At 44.8% G+C, this 11,335-nt stretch overlaps 6 protein-coding genes across 6 annotated transcripts; 4 read left to right on the forward strand and 2 right to left on the reverse strand.

Moving 5' to 3' along the window:
* The first annotated feature begins 5 nt into the window (after positions 1 to 5).
* BBOV_I004800 (Telomerase ribonucleoprotein complex - RNA binding domain family protein) lies at positions 6 to 3,347 on the forward strand. The gene has a single exon (XM_001609079.2). The coding sequence runs from the start codon at positions 33 to 35 to the stop codon at positions 3,330 to 3,332; it is 3,300 nt and encodes a 1,099-aa protein (XP_001609129.1). The 5' UTR covers positions 6 to 32; the 3' UTR covers positions 3,333 to 3,347.
* Positions 3,348 to 3,372: 25 nt separating this feature from the next.
* Positions 3,373 to 4,986, reverse strand: BBOV_I004810 (Macro domain family protein). The gene is made up of 5 exons (XM_001609080.2): positions 4,469 to 4,986; positions 4,268 to 4,435; positions 4,156 to 4,233; positions 3,813 to 4,120; positions 3,373 to 3,778 (listed from the first exon to the last, which is right to left on the reverse strand). The coding sequence occupies exons 1-5, from the start codon at positions 4,902 to 4,904 to the stop codon at positions 3,383 to 3,385; spliced, it is 1,386 nt and encodes a 461-aa protein (XP_001609130.2). The 5' UTR covers positions 4,905 to 4,986; the 3' UTR covers positions 3,373 to 3,382.
* Positions 4,987 to 5,231: 245 nt separating this feature from the next.
* BBOV_I004820 (putative integral membrane protein) lies at positions 5,232 to 5,646 on the forward strand. The gene has a single exon (XM_001609081.2). It carries the CDS (start codon positions 5,292 to 5,294, stop codon positions 5,637 to 5,639), a length of 348 nt encoding a protein of 115 aa, XP_001609131.1. The 5' UTR covers positions 5,232 to 5,291; the 3' UTR covers positions 5,640 to 5,646.
* A 2-nt stretch (positions 5,647 to 5,648) lies between these two features.
* Positions 5,649 to 6,848, reverse strand: BBOV_I004830 (uncharacterized protein). The gene is made up of 6 exons (XM_001609082.2): positions 6,595 to 6,848; positions 6,330 to 6,456; positions 6,173 to 6,293; positions 5,979 to 6,137; positions 5,831 to 5,944; positions 5,649 to 5,792 (listed from the first exon to the last, which is right to left on the reverse strand). Exons 1-6 carry the CDS (start codon positions 6,704 to 6,706, stop codon positions 5,655 to 5,657), a joined length of 771 nt encoding a protein of 256 aa, XP_001609132.2. The 5' UTR covers positions 6,707 to 6,848; the 3' UTR covers positions 5,649 to 5,654.
* A 420-nt stretch (positions 6,849 to 7,268) lies between these two features.
* BBOV_I004840 (uncharacterized protein) lies at positions 7,269 to 8,642 on the forward strand. Its single transcript, XM_001609083.2, has one exon. The coding sequence runs from the start codon at positions 7,419 to 7,421 to the stop codon at positions 8,148 to 8,150; it is 732 nt and encodes a 243-aa protein (XP_001609133.1). The 5' UTR covers positions 7,269 to 7,418; the 3' UTR covers positions 8,151 to 8,642.
* A 283-nt stretch (positions 8,643 to 8,925) lies between these two features.
* Positions 8,926 to 11,334, forward strand: BBOV_I004850 (AP2 domain family protein). The gene is made up of 2 exons (XM_001609084.2): positions 8,926 to 9,031; positions 9,353 to 11,334. The coding sequence occupies exon 2, from the start codon at positions 9,969 to 9,971 to the stop codon at positions 11,319 to 11,321; it is 1,353 nt and encodes a 450-aa protein (XP_001609134.1). The 5' UTR covers positions 8,926 to 9,031; positions 9,353 to 9,968; the 3' UTR covers positions 11,322 to 11,334.
* Position 11,335: the final 1 nt, after the last annotated feature.

Genomic DNA, 11,335 nt, shown 5'->3' on the forward strand with positions numbered 1-11,335 from the left:
AAACCTTTTGCGTATGCACTCTACCTGTTATAATGGACCATTTTCGCCGTTTTAAACGTGTATGTCAACGTTTTTTGCAATGTCATGAACGTGTTGTTTTAGCTCATGAGCAGCTTATTGAATTGGTAGGGGACTCTGTAGAGCGTCTTTCAGTTAGGTTGGGCTTGGAGAATCTAGATTCCACTGACCCGAGTTACCTTTTGGCTGTTGCTGTATGCCGATGTATCTTGGTGCATAAGGAGTATGGTAGACCAGGTTTACATCACCCGGTTCCCAATGAGGACGGTGCAAGTACTGGTGCTATGCATGGCTCTGTCGATACTCCAGAACTATCCTCGGCATTTTATCAATCTCATGGTATAACGGGCACTTCACTTGTGGTATCATTACAGAATCCATCTGTTTTCTTCAATTCTTTGTTATTTTCCAATATCCATCGCATTGTAGGTGTGGATCTACTTACTGAGGTTATTAATACGCATCGAGTCCTAGTTCCGTATGATATATTCCGCGTTTCTTGTAATACCGAGTTTCGTTGGTTACTTGGCCACGCTGCTTCTCCTGACGAATTGATTTTGGTACAGAAATTATTGCTCGATTTATTGGATAGTATGGATTCCCGCGTACCTCAGCTTCGTTTAGGTCAGAAGCCGCTTATTGTGATTCAGTGTTCAGGTTCCATGATGTACAACAACAACTTTTGGGTATCTAAGAAGCGCACAGGTCTCTGTGACATTGTACTATCTCGTCACGTTATGTTTTACAAGGATTCATTTAACCATAAGTTTGGCTTCCGTCCGTGTGACATGCTAGGTGCTCTGCTTCAGTGCGTTGGGCGATACCAATATCAGGGTAGATCGGTACCCTGTATGCCTTCGGGTGATTCTGCTACCTATCCTCAATCTGGCTCCAAGCTCATAAGCCAAGAACTAATCTATCCCGTTATGTCAATTAATCCTAGTGGCCATGGACATCGCAAGAAACCGACGTTACCCAGTTCTGTTGACACCCGATATACCCGTTTGCATCATGTTTTTGAAAGTTTTAATAACACTCGAGACTGGTACACTTGGTATACATTACGTTACATTCTTTTTGACAAGAAGTTTTTCGATCCATCATTTCACGAGCGCAGGAGCAGTATGAAGTCCTTTATACGGGATTTGTCCACTGGCAGGCACATAACCAAGCCTGGTCGAATACGTGGTTCATTGCTACGTGGGCTATTCAAGTATTTCAAGATGTTTATAGATAGTTTGTGTTTATTTGACGTTGGCAGGGCCTATAGGTCGTGTTTGTGCAAGTTTCCTGTGGATAAAGGATCCAGCATTGCGACCAAGTCTATCGTTGCGTTTGTACACCTAGTTATAGATAGTGTGGTACCAGTAGATTTGTTAGGATGCCTCCATAATTTTCTCCGTTTCAAACAAGTTTGCCACAGTCTAGTTGTTTTGAACAAGGGTGAGCGACTTGACATGTCTCAGGTTATGTATGGTTTCAGGGCCTCTGGTTGCAGTTGGTATTTATCAAAGCCATCTCGTTTAACTAAAGGTCAGACGGATACTATTTTATGTCACCTCAGCAGGCTTGTGTTTTTCCTATTAGAGCATTTAGTCATCCCGTTGTTACAACGTCATTTTTACGTTACTGAGAGCAATTTCAGCATGTATCGTTTGCATTACTTCAGCAAGCTGCGTTGGCACCAGATGGTACTGGAGGCTAATGCTGGGTATATATCAGATGTTGGAATTCAAGTAAGTGACCGGGTACCCCCTGCGGATTTCAGTGATCCCTTGAGGATTCGTTGGATTCCTAAGGTTTCGGGCATGCGTCCAATTTTAAATTGTAACTACTTTAAGGTTAACCGTGGTTCTGTTACAGGACCCATTTCAGTCAATGACATGATGCATATTCCATTTCACGCGCTTCGCGCTCATGTTCAGACAAACCCTAAGATTTTGGGTAACAGCATACTGGGTTACTCCGGGGCTTACATATCTGTAAAGCGTTGGTGGCGTCGTTTTCGACGGAATGCAGTTTCATGGTCCAGGAACGGTATAGTTACTATCTACATTATTTTAGCTGATTTATCACGTTGTTACGAGCGCATCGACCACAAGCGTTTAATGTTGCATTTGGAAAAGATTAGGTTTCGTGTACCCATGGGTTTCAATATGGTATATCGGCGTGACCTCATTCGCTTGGCCTCTTCGTGCAACTCCTACAGTCGTCGCATAACAGTGTTATCTAACACTGTTTCGTCATCTTTGGTTCATCAAAAATCGTTATTATCGCGTCGATTCGGTCAGGTTTCTATATATTCTCCGCAGGTTGTACCTTCTAGTCCTAGGTGCATTAGTATGCCGGATGTCATCCGGTTAGTGCGTACTTTACTTGGGCGTAGGGTATCATTTCCCAAATGTTCTCCTAATGCCTCTATACACAACGGCGTTGGCATCCCTCAGGGATGCTGCATATCCCCTTTATTATGTAGCCTCTATCTATCCCAGGGCGATTTTAATGCTGATGTAATGAACTTGACTCATGCTAGTCGCTGTAACCTTTTACTCAGGTGGATTGACGACTTCATGTTTATTTCTGCCAATCCAGCGGATAACGATATTATGTTACGCCTTCTTAGGGACAGTAACACTTTTGGTGTATCTATAAATGACAAGCTGGTGACGTTACGTTTGGACGTTCCGGTATCTAAAGTTGATATCACAGGCAGTGCAACTAATGCTTCTTGTCCCAGTGGTGTAGCACCTATTCTTTCATGGATTAACTGCACCTTTGACTTTGATTTCGTCTTAGGCAAGCTGAATGCTACACTAATCCCTTGGAAGAACCCTTCGTGCAGCATTAGGGATAGTTTGAATTTATCACGTTCCAGATTCTCTTCGTATATGTTTGCTTTTATTGAGCAGCGTCTCCTTGGTTACATTTCAAATCGGTTGAATCACGGTTTATTCACTAGTTTGGAGCTGAACACACGTCGTTGTGTGCTTCAGAATGTCTATGTCGTTATGCGTATATGTATGATGAAACTACTGGTTGCCACTGATGCCGTATGCCGCCATTTTGGCGGTTTCGTGAATATACGTTATTTGGGCAGGTTATGCCACAAACTACTGAACTATATCGTTGGCATGGTGCTTCGCATAACTGATATGCGCCGTTCAGGTTTGCGTCAGGTGCTTCAGCTTGCTGTTATTTATACTTTATCTCCTGGTTGGATACCCAGGCTTTCTCGACGTTACGGTCGTCGTCGTATTCGTTTTATTAAATCGATTGAGCGCAAGTTTCATGGTGTATGGCCCTCGTATGACTAGTTCCAATGTAATTATCAAAACCTGTATCATTAATGTAGTTCTTTGTGTTACTATAGTTCTACGCATTGTCTGAAAATAGGGTCTTGTTTAGGTTGTCCTACCAAACGCCCCTTCAAGCTTATTCGTGTGGCCTTTATCGGCTTTCGTAGAAGTGGGAACAGGACATGTGACAATTTATCCTTGTAGAACGGTCGTGGCCCTAATTGGAAATGTGCCGGTGTACCGGTTGCTCTGTATACTAGCAACGGTGGAGGAGCGTTGTATCTACCAGGTCGCCATACATATGGCTTGATATTGCGTATCCAATGCATCCGCTTGCTCTTGCGCACTACACTATGTTTCTTGTATGTTATCTTGCTCGTTTGGCTGCAGAACTTGAGCACTGACTCATCAAACTCAATCAGTCTCTGTGTAGCCCTGCTGAAGTATACTGCTGCCGGTTGTACCTATAGAATATGTCCACTTAACATGGACCTATACCTCTAATTCAGGCCGTTTCTCATGGGCTACTTCTATCAGTGCCTTTGCAATATTGCGTGCTTCACCAAGTTGTTTATGCACTAGCCGCAGCTGCTTGATGGCGTATACTGGCTTTGGGCTATCGGCTTGCGTGATAACTTCGTATGCCTCTTCGATTGTCGCTTGTGCGCCTTTAATGGGCTCGTAGCCGCTAATGGAATCCGATAGAAGCGGCATTAACAAATTGGAAATTCCCATGCGATTAACTTGTTCCAATGCAGTTTTGACCACATGTCTAACCTTGAGCACAGCATCTCTAGAGCTGGTTTCTAGGGTAATTGTGTAACGTCTTTAATTCCCTTACCTAAGAAAAACGGTGTGATGACGAATCCTATTACAGTGGCCCTGGTGGCTCCAAATGGCGGTGTGAGTATGACATCACCTGGCTTTGGTGTATTACACTTTACGGAACACACCTATTTGCAGTGCCTTGAACTCCTTAATGGCCGATTCATACTCCTTTGGTGATTTGAATTGCTCGCGCATATCTTCAATTGCCTTCATGCGCTCTGCGATTATGGCTTTTGCTCTTTTAACCAGTGCGGTGATCAGCTTCTTCCCACCGCGCTCAAGTAACTGTAGTCCTGGGATTTATAATACGTTATACTACAACCTACCTAGGCCTCCATATGGCGTCAGGTTTGGTGGTACCCCAATCAGTATCGCATCTGCATCCATTTCTAGTATATTACCATGCTCCACTGATATAGTGCCATAGTGGTCTATTTCCAAGACTTCCAGGGCCCCTGCGTAGCCAGTGTCCAGCAATTGGTCGTCTAAAGCAGGTATTACTTTCTGATTCGAAGTGGTAGTCCGTCCAAAGGGCTGGCGGCACATTTCTTTAAATCCTGCTGGTGGTATAGGCCGCTCGTATGACGTATCCGTTTTGACCATGTTATGCCAATCCAATTGCTGCGATAGCGCTCTTTCCCTGATAGTCCGTAGCCTCGACTGTAAAAAGCTTCCAGTGCCAAATGCGCGGAATGATGGCATCCATTGCCTATGCACTAAGGAATGCCAATAGGCAATACTTAGCGGCTGTAAATGTCCCATAGGTTACACCCTTAGGTAATTACAGCAGTTTGGCTTCAGTAATATAGCGGTATATCTAGTGTATAGATCGACCTTCCAGAGGCTGTCTTATATAAACAGGCTTCAGGGATTACGTACTAACACAGTGCAGACACGCCCATATGGCGTTGGGATGAGAACTGTAGAAATTTGATAATACAAGCTTCTAGTGGAACAGTTCCTATGGACGTTACTTGGTGTTAGACAGGTTCTGCATATTGGTGCCTGGTACGAATATATCTAGGATTACATACACACTGTCTATAAAAAATTAACTAATACTGGCTGCTGCGATATCTTATGCTTGGCAGCGGCCTACACACTTAGGGTCTACACAATGCAGGTGTGAGTTGTCTACGGTCTTGTACAATGGCATCCTATGGGTTACCAGGGAGTCCCATTGTACCCCTGGCGCCAAATACAAACCTATTCCCTTCGGACGGTGCGAGCAAGTACGGGATCATCACAACCTGCCCCGGAGGTGTATGCAGCAATGCGTACTACGACAAGATATTACGCTACACACCACAGGAGAGCTCTATTGGATTGAAATCTTATCTTAGGTTTGTGCCAATAGTCATAATAGTTCTGGTGGTACTTATCCTGCTGGCGTGGTTGGCGGGGTACATGCGGGAGCATTACCTTGAATACGAAGGTGCTCTTGAGAAGCGGCTTATTGACGCTATGGATGAGGAGGAAGAGCAAGTCCACGCATGACTCACATCGCATATTTTAACTATTTCCACGTCCATACCTTTCTAGGTTCCAAATAACCTCGTTAATCTTTGGTATACTTTGGTAGAGTATGCTCTTGGACAGTGACAGCAGGCTGTGTTTGATACTGTTGCAGATAGCTGAATTTTTAGGCGCCTGTATAATTAATTCATTGTCATACCGTTGTTACTTACATTGGCCTTATTGTCTAGTAGTGCGTTCTTGGTTTCAGTTACTAACTTGCGTTGTTGTATCACTTCTAGTAGCAGTTCGTTTATCTTGTCTGTGGTACCGGGTGGCAAGGGTTCCTATATAGTCAGTATGCATACACTGCCAACTTACATCCAACTGTTTGTGGATGGAGCATAGATTCTGGTATCCCTGCAGCTGGTACAACAACCCGCTAATACGTTTATGTATCCCTATTACACGTTCGAAGTCGTCCAATATTGCATGGAACTCATGCTCTGCAGGCTCCTTGAAAACTCTAGAGCGGATATGCTATAACGTTATACATGGCTACCCGGGCTGCATACCAGGATATAGTCGTTACATGGCGGGCATACTACAGCGTTAAGACCCGCTCTGTACTCAGTTGGCCCTAGGAGCTTTACTGCATTTTTGCATAGTACACAACAAGTCTTCGTGCATAGTTGGCTGAGGGCAAATAGTGACTATAAACCAGGGACATACCATGCAAAGCGTAGGCTCTTGAACTCGAATATAGACGTTGGTACCAGCGGAGTTTTGCAGTGCGCGCACTCAACAGCATCTTCATTGATTGTTACAATTTCCAGCAGGCGTCTCACATCTTCCTGGCCTGCTGTCACATGAGGATACAGTGTTAGCTCTTTGGATAGTCAACTGGATATAGGTGTCATCGAATGTTTAAAAGGTGGCAATTGACACAGTCATGGATTATACAACGGACAAATAGCGTAGGTAGCTATTAACTTACATTGATGCCGGATTGCACTCTTAACACGTAATTTCCGTGGCGGCGAGCGCGCACGTTGAGAATCGCGCGTACAAGTATAATCATCCGTTAGATTACTGTATATAATGTACATTTAGAATGCTTTTGGTGTAGTACTGGGTCAATATGACTACCAATTAGGTCTGGGCATAACACATCTAAAGTCTCGCGGTAGCAACGCGCACTGCATAATGAAATGCTTTCACATATTAGTTACCGCTACACCAGCCTAGGTGCAAACTATGAAATTGGAAATTACGTTACCGTAATGTGTTACACATGGACACCTAATGAGATGTCGGTATATTATCCAGTGGGATACTATATATCTGCTGGTAATTTACATTAAATATCACGGTAACAGTTATGCAATTGCTGGATAGTATCCTGGGGATCAATCATCTCGTGGGTGTAACATCGCCACTGTACAACACACCCGGTGTAGACACTTGCGTTAGAGTACCGATCCCGTTGGATTCCATTTACACTTGGTGGCACCTGTTTTTATATAAGTGCACTTAGTGTTTATGAACGTGGATATACGTGCTAGGGTGGGTATTACCACCTGTGATATGGCCACACATGTGCAAGGGAATAGAGACATGTGAGGTTACAACAGGATATTTCAGGTGGTGACATTCTATTTCTCGCAGAGATTCTATGTTCTAATGGGATTATCGGGGTCATGCGTTGTATATATAACCTTTGCCGTAACGACATCACTGCCACGCGTATAGTTGTTTTGAGACCCAATGCATTCAAGTCAATGGCGGTGCCAGTGAATACGATATTACAGCAACTGTAATATGCGCAAATGCTTGCGACTTGTACGCGCCAGCGGTGCTGGTGTAGACTCCTGCATTCGTACATCCAGGTTTGATCAGGAAACCCTCCTGAGGTTGATATCGCTTCCTAGTCGTAGCCGCACGGCCTATAGCCATTTTAGGGCTATCAAGTGTATACATTTGGGCAATCGCAGTGTTGATAGCACCCTGGGTGCTAAATCCCATCTGGTGTCTCCTATGTTAAAAACTGGTAATACATACAGATATAAGCACAGCCTCCCAAAACCGCAGTTTAGTGAGGACCCAGCGCAGGCAAAGGCAGATTCCATCCATCTATGTACTCATCAAGTTGGCTATTCCCTGGTAATACGGCGTATGTGCGGGTTATCGATGCCACCAACAGCGTCACTGAAGGCATTAATACTACATAAAACAGCGAGAGTCTTTCCTATAGAATTGAGGTCGATACTATACAAGTTTTGTGCAAGTCACATGGGTGATATGAATCTAGAGGAGCTCAACATGATGGGTAAAATCGTTGACACGGCTCTCCAGTGTAATGACGCTAGCATTCTGGGTTACATCACTGCAAAGCGCCCAGTGGATGACGCGATGCTCAGTATGGCGCCTGTATGGACAAAGATATTGAACTACGTATGGAAGGACCATCCTTTGTTGCAAGACCTTAAAGCACACTCTAGTGTGATGACTGCGGGTACTATACACTGTCAACATGTTTCCACAGGGGCGTGATGTTGTATATGCTAGAACGAAGTACATATGGCGTCATTAATGGAATCATTCGAGTTTACGATGGGATCTCGACATGTCTGCAGCCGTTAAATATTACTACCGTTACTGGAATATGAATTGGAGACTACAGAATTAAGTTGTGAACATGTATGGCAGGTTTGCCAAGCACGGAATGCTATCCAGGTGGCCTGGGTGGATAGACAGGCTAGCAACGATGTTGCGGGGAAATTACATTCTCGCGTTGATTGGGGGTTTCAACGAGTTCTTCGCAGTGGTAAAATATGATGTGAATAATAAATTAATAGATGTGTGGCTTTAAAAATAATTTAAAGGCAGATTCGGGTGTAAACTTCTGTGTGAGCGACTGGATTGATACCGGCTATAGATGCTATAGAAATTATATAACAACCAGTTCACCGAGGAATCTTGAATATCATGCAGTTATTGATACTATACCGGCTCGATATGGCGTGGAAACGGTCGAGCCCGGTCTGTATGTACCATTGTTTGACTCAGAGAGGTATCTGGTGACCCAGTGAGTCTGGTCATCCGGCGCATCAAGAATCCCCGCAATGAGCATCTGAGAGCCATAGATGCATTCAAATAAGAGACAGAGAGCATCCTTGAGTCAGAATAATTGCGGAAAGTCTGGCACGACCCTGTACAATTATGCAGAGGTCATTATCGTTTGTGGCTTTCAAAATTACTACTCATCACAAAGCAATATCAGCATCCGCACACACTTCTGTGTTGTAATATATTAAAGCAATTCACAGTGGTGTGTGTACCACTTCCCTAAGTTATATTGGACTCGTCCCATGCCGGGATGCCAATACAATTACTGGCGTTCAAATCTAGACACGCGTTAAAAGGGCAAATAGGTAGGTTTATATCCGTGTGGTTAACTTGGTTCTTATTCTGAGTGTGTAACTGGTTTATACTTGTTGTTCCCCCAAGGACCAATTGACGCGCAATGTATATCTTCCGTGTATCTACAACATTGTGGGCTTTATATATGTGTTGTGTTGCATTTTCTGTTGTACTGGGTGGGCAATGTGCGTAATGTGTATGGTGGTAATTTCCTGCTTCCCCCTGCAGTTGAATGGTTATTCCTTCCCACACATTTTGTTACATGTACATTTTATTATATTGCACATATGATTCAATGACCGTTGTCTATGTTCTAGTTAATGTATACACAGGTTTGGCCTTATTCCTAGGTCATTGGCGAGCCCTCAAAGTAGGATTCCTCGAAACTTATGTGGCCAAAGCGCCCAGAAAGCACTTGTGCTTTATCTAGACGTGTTTGTACATCGACTGTGGTGGTCTTTCATGAATAGGTGTATTTGACTACTAGGGCTATACTCCACTTGTGTCTAGGGATCTTTGCTCACTCGCACAGCTATTTGCATAGGTTATTTCAATGCAGCTGGTATAGCCTATTCTGGAATCGACTGCACTTGCACTCAGTAGGTACATATCTGGAATCTAGGTTTACCCTTCCAACCTTTAAACCGGAAACCCGAAAAAGGGGCTTTATATACATTAGCAAAAGGGATCATTGTATAGGCATTTAAACCGTAAGATACAGGAGTTGTGTTTGTACTAGACCCTATAGGAATATAGTCCGCTTGTACTTCATTATCTCTGTATCGACGCGCCAATGAGCGCATGAATACCGTTCCAAAGTAAGAACGGGATTTTATATATACCGAAGGCGGTACGCTGCCTTCGGCAAATGCAGTTATTCATTAACGTAGCAATTCATTTAATCGCCGAAATAGGCAGGGACGTTTTCGATAGTTAAGCATCAGCAATATGGATATGCGTCTGGAACAGGACCGCAATAACGTCGACCAAGTGGACGACCGCGGCACTAAAACTAGTTATACCGATCCGTTATCAATGAAGCAGAGTGCAAGCTCTTCGTGTACCACTCTGTGCGATAGCGGGGATGAAGGGCAACCAGGTCAAAACGGCCAGCAGATGGACATGATGCAACCGAGTTACCCGATGAACTACAATTATCCACCTGGTTATAACAACTTCGACCTTACTTCGTTCATCAATAATTCGTTCAACAAGAAGCACACAAATGTAATCTCGGGCGTTAAGTTCCAACCGTCAGATAACCGATGGATTGCAAGGTGGACTACTGCCGATGGCAAACGCGCTTGCAAAAGCTTCTCGGTGAATATTTACGGGTTTGAGCAGGCTAGGGCCCTGGCTATAGAGGCACGGCAAAAGGGCGTCAGTTTATCAGGCCGTTCCTTCTGCAACAGGGAACGGCAACATGCAATGCGCTCTGGTGTTGGGATTATTGGAATCCGCTTTGACAAAACCCAGGCGCGCTGGGTGTCGTCATATTACGAAGGCGGTAAGCGCAAGTTCAGGTACTTTACCGTTAAGGACTACGGGTACGAGCAGGCAAAGCAGCACGCAATCCTCTGGAAAACATGCAACGACGAGCGGCTTATCCGTAACCGTGCTCAAGCTAATAAGGTCATGGACCTTAAAATGCTAGAGCACGGTATGGACCAGGGTGTCCAGCAGAACCCCTGGTGCGTGCAACCATACCAACAGCCTTATATGGGATATTACCAACCACAGGCCATGGAGTACTGCAACCCCCAAAATGACTGCATCAACCAATATGACCAGCAGCATATGCAGCAAGCCATGATGCACTACAAGGCGCCTGCGATGCCGGGGCAGCAATCTGTAGAAGCAAGGAGCCCAAGCCTCAGTACCAATGCTAGTGTCTCGGGATACAACGACCTCGGGGACCAAATGTGCTACAACTACCAAAGTGACTTTCAGTACCAATTAATGCAGCCTCAGTACCAGTATGAGCAGCAGCCAATGCAGTACATGGGCGACGAGATTGAGCAGTACGTCCCGGAAAACGAGCAGGAAGAGGACACGTGCTCCGTATCAGGCGTAACCTTCGACCGAAAGAATAGGCGTTGGGGAGCTAGGTGGACCACTGCCGATGGCAGACGTGCCGGGCGGTACTTCCCAGTTAGACAGTACGGTTTCAACGAAGCAAAGCGGCTGGCGGTAATATGCCGCCTACAGGCTATAGAAGAGAGTCGTACCGGGGAACCCATGTCGCCCATCGACCTCAATATGCAGCAGAGCTGCGGCGAACTTATTAACGAACAGTTTTAATAGTCCCAACCTCG

The sequence above is a fragment of the Babesia bovis genome, chromosome 1, assembly GCF_000165395.2.
Source record: "Babesia bovis T2Bo chromosome 1, whole genome shotgun sequence".
NCBI lineage: Eukaryota > Apicomplexa > Aconoidasida > Piroplasmida > Babesiidae > Babesia > Babesia bovis.

What these genes read in the sequence shown, in the direction of transcription:
- BBOV_I004800 (XM_001609079.2), top strand. Translation starts at nt 33, where the DNA reads ATGGACCATTTTCGCCGTTTTAAACGTGTATGTCAACGTTTTTTGCAA.
- BBOV_I004820 (XM_001609081.2), top strand. Translation starts at nt 5,292, where the DNA reads ATGGCATCCTATGGGTTACCAGGGAGTCCCATTGTACCCCTGGCGCCA.
- BBOV_I004840 (XM_001609083.2), top strand. Translation starts at nt 7,419, where the DNA reads ATGCGCAAATGCTTGCGACTTGTACGCGCCAGCGGTGCTGGTGTAGAC.
- BBOV_I004850 (XM_001609084.2), top strand. Translation starts at nt 9,969, where the DNA reads ATGGATATGCGTCTGGAACAGGACCGCAATAACGTCGACCAAGTGGAC.
- BBOV_I004810 (XM_001609080.2), bottom strand. Translation starts at nt 4,904, where the DNA reads ATGGGACATTTACAGCCGCTAAGTATTGCCTATTGGCATTCCTTAGTG. An exon ending in GTTCAAGGCACTGCAAATAG is followed by an intron (nt 4,234 to 4,267) that starts GTGTGTTCCGTA and finishes CACCAAAGCCAG; the next exon opens with GTGATGTCATACTCACACCG. An exon ending in AGAAACGGCCTGAATTAGAG is followed by an intron (nt 3,779 to 3,812) that starts GTATAGGTCCAT and finishes CATATTCTATAG; the next exon opens with GTACAACCGGCAGCAGTATA.
- BBOV_I004830 (XM_001609082.2), bottom strand. Translation starts at nt 6,706, where the DNA reads ATGTACATTATATACAGTAATCTAACGGATGATTATACTTGTACGCGC. An exon ending in AAGAGCCTACGCTTTGCATG is followed by an intron (nt 6,294 to 6,329) that starts GTATGTCCCTGG and finishes ATTTGCCCTCAG; the next exon opens with CCAACTATGCACGAAGACTT. An exon ending in TACTAGACAATAAGGCCAAT is followed by an intron (nt 5,793 to 5,830) that starts GTAAGTAACAAC and finishes TTAATTATACAG; the next exon opens with GCGCCTAAAAATTCAGCTAT.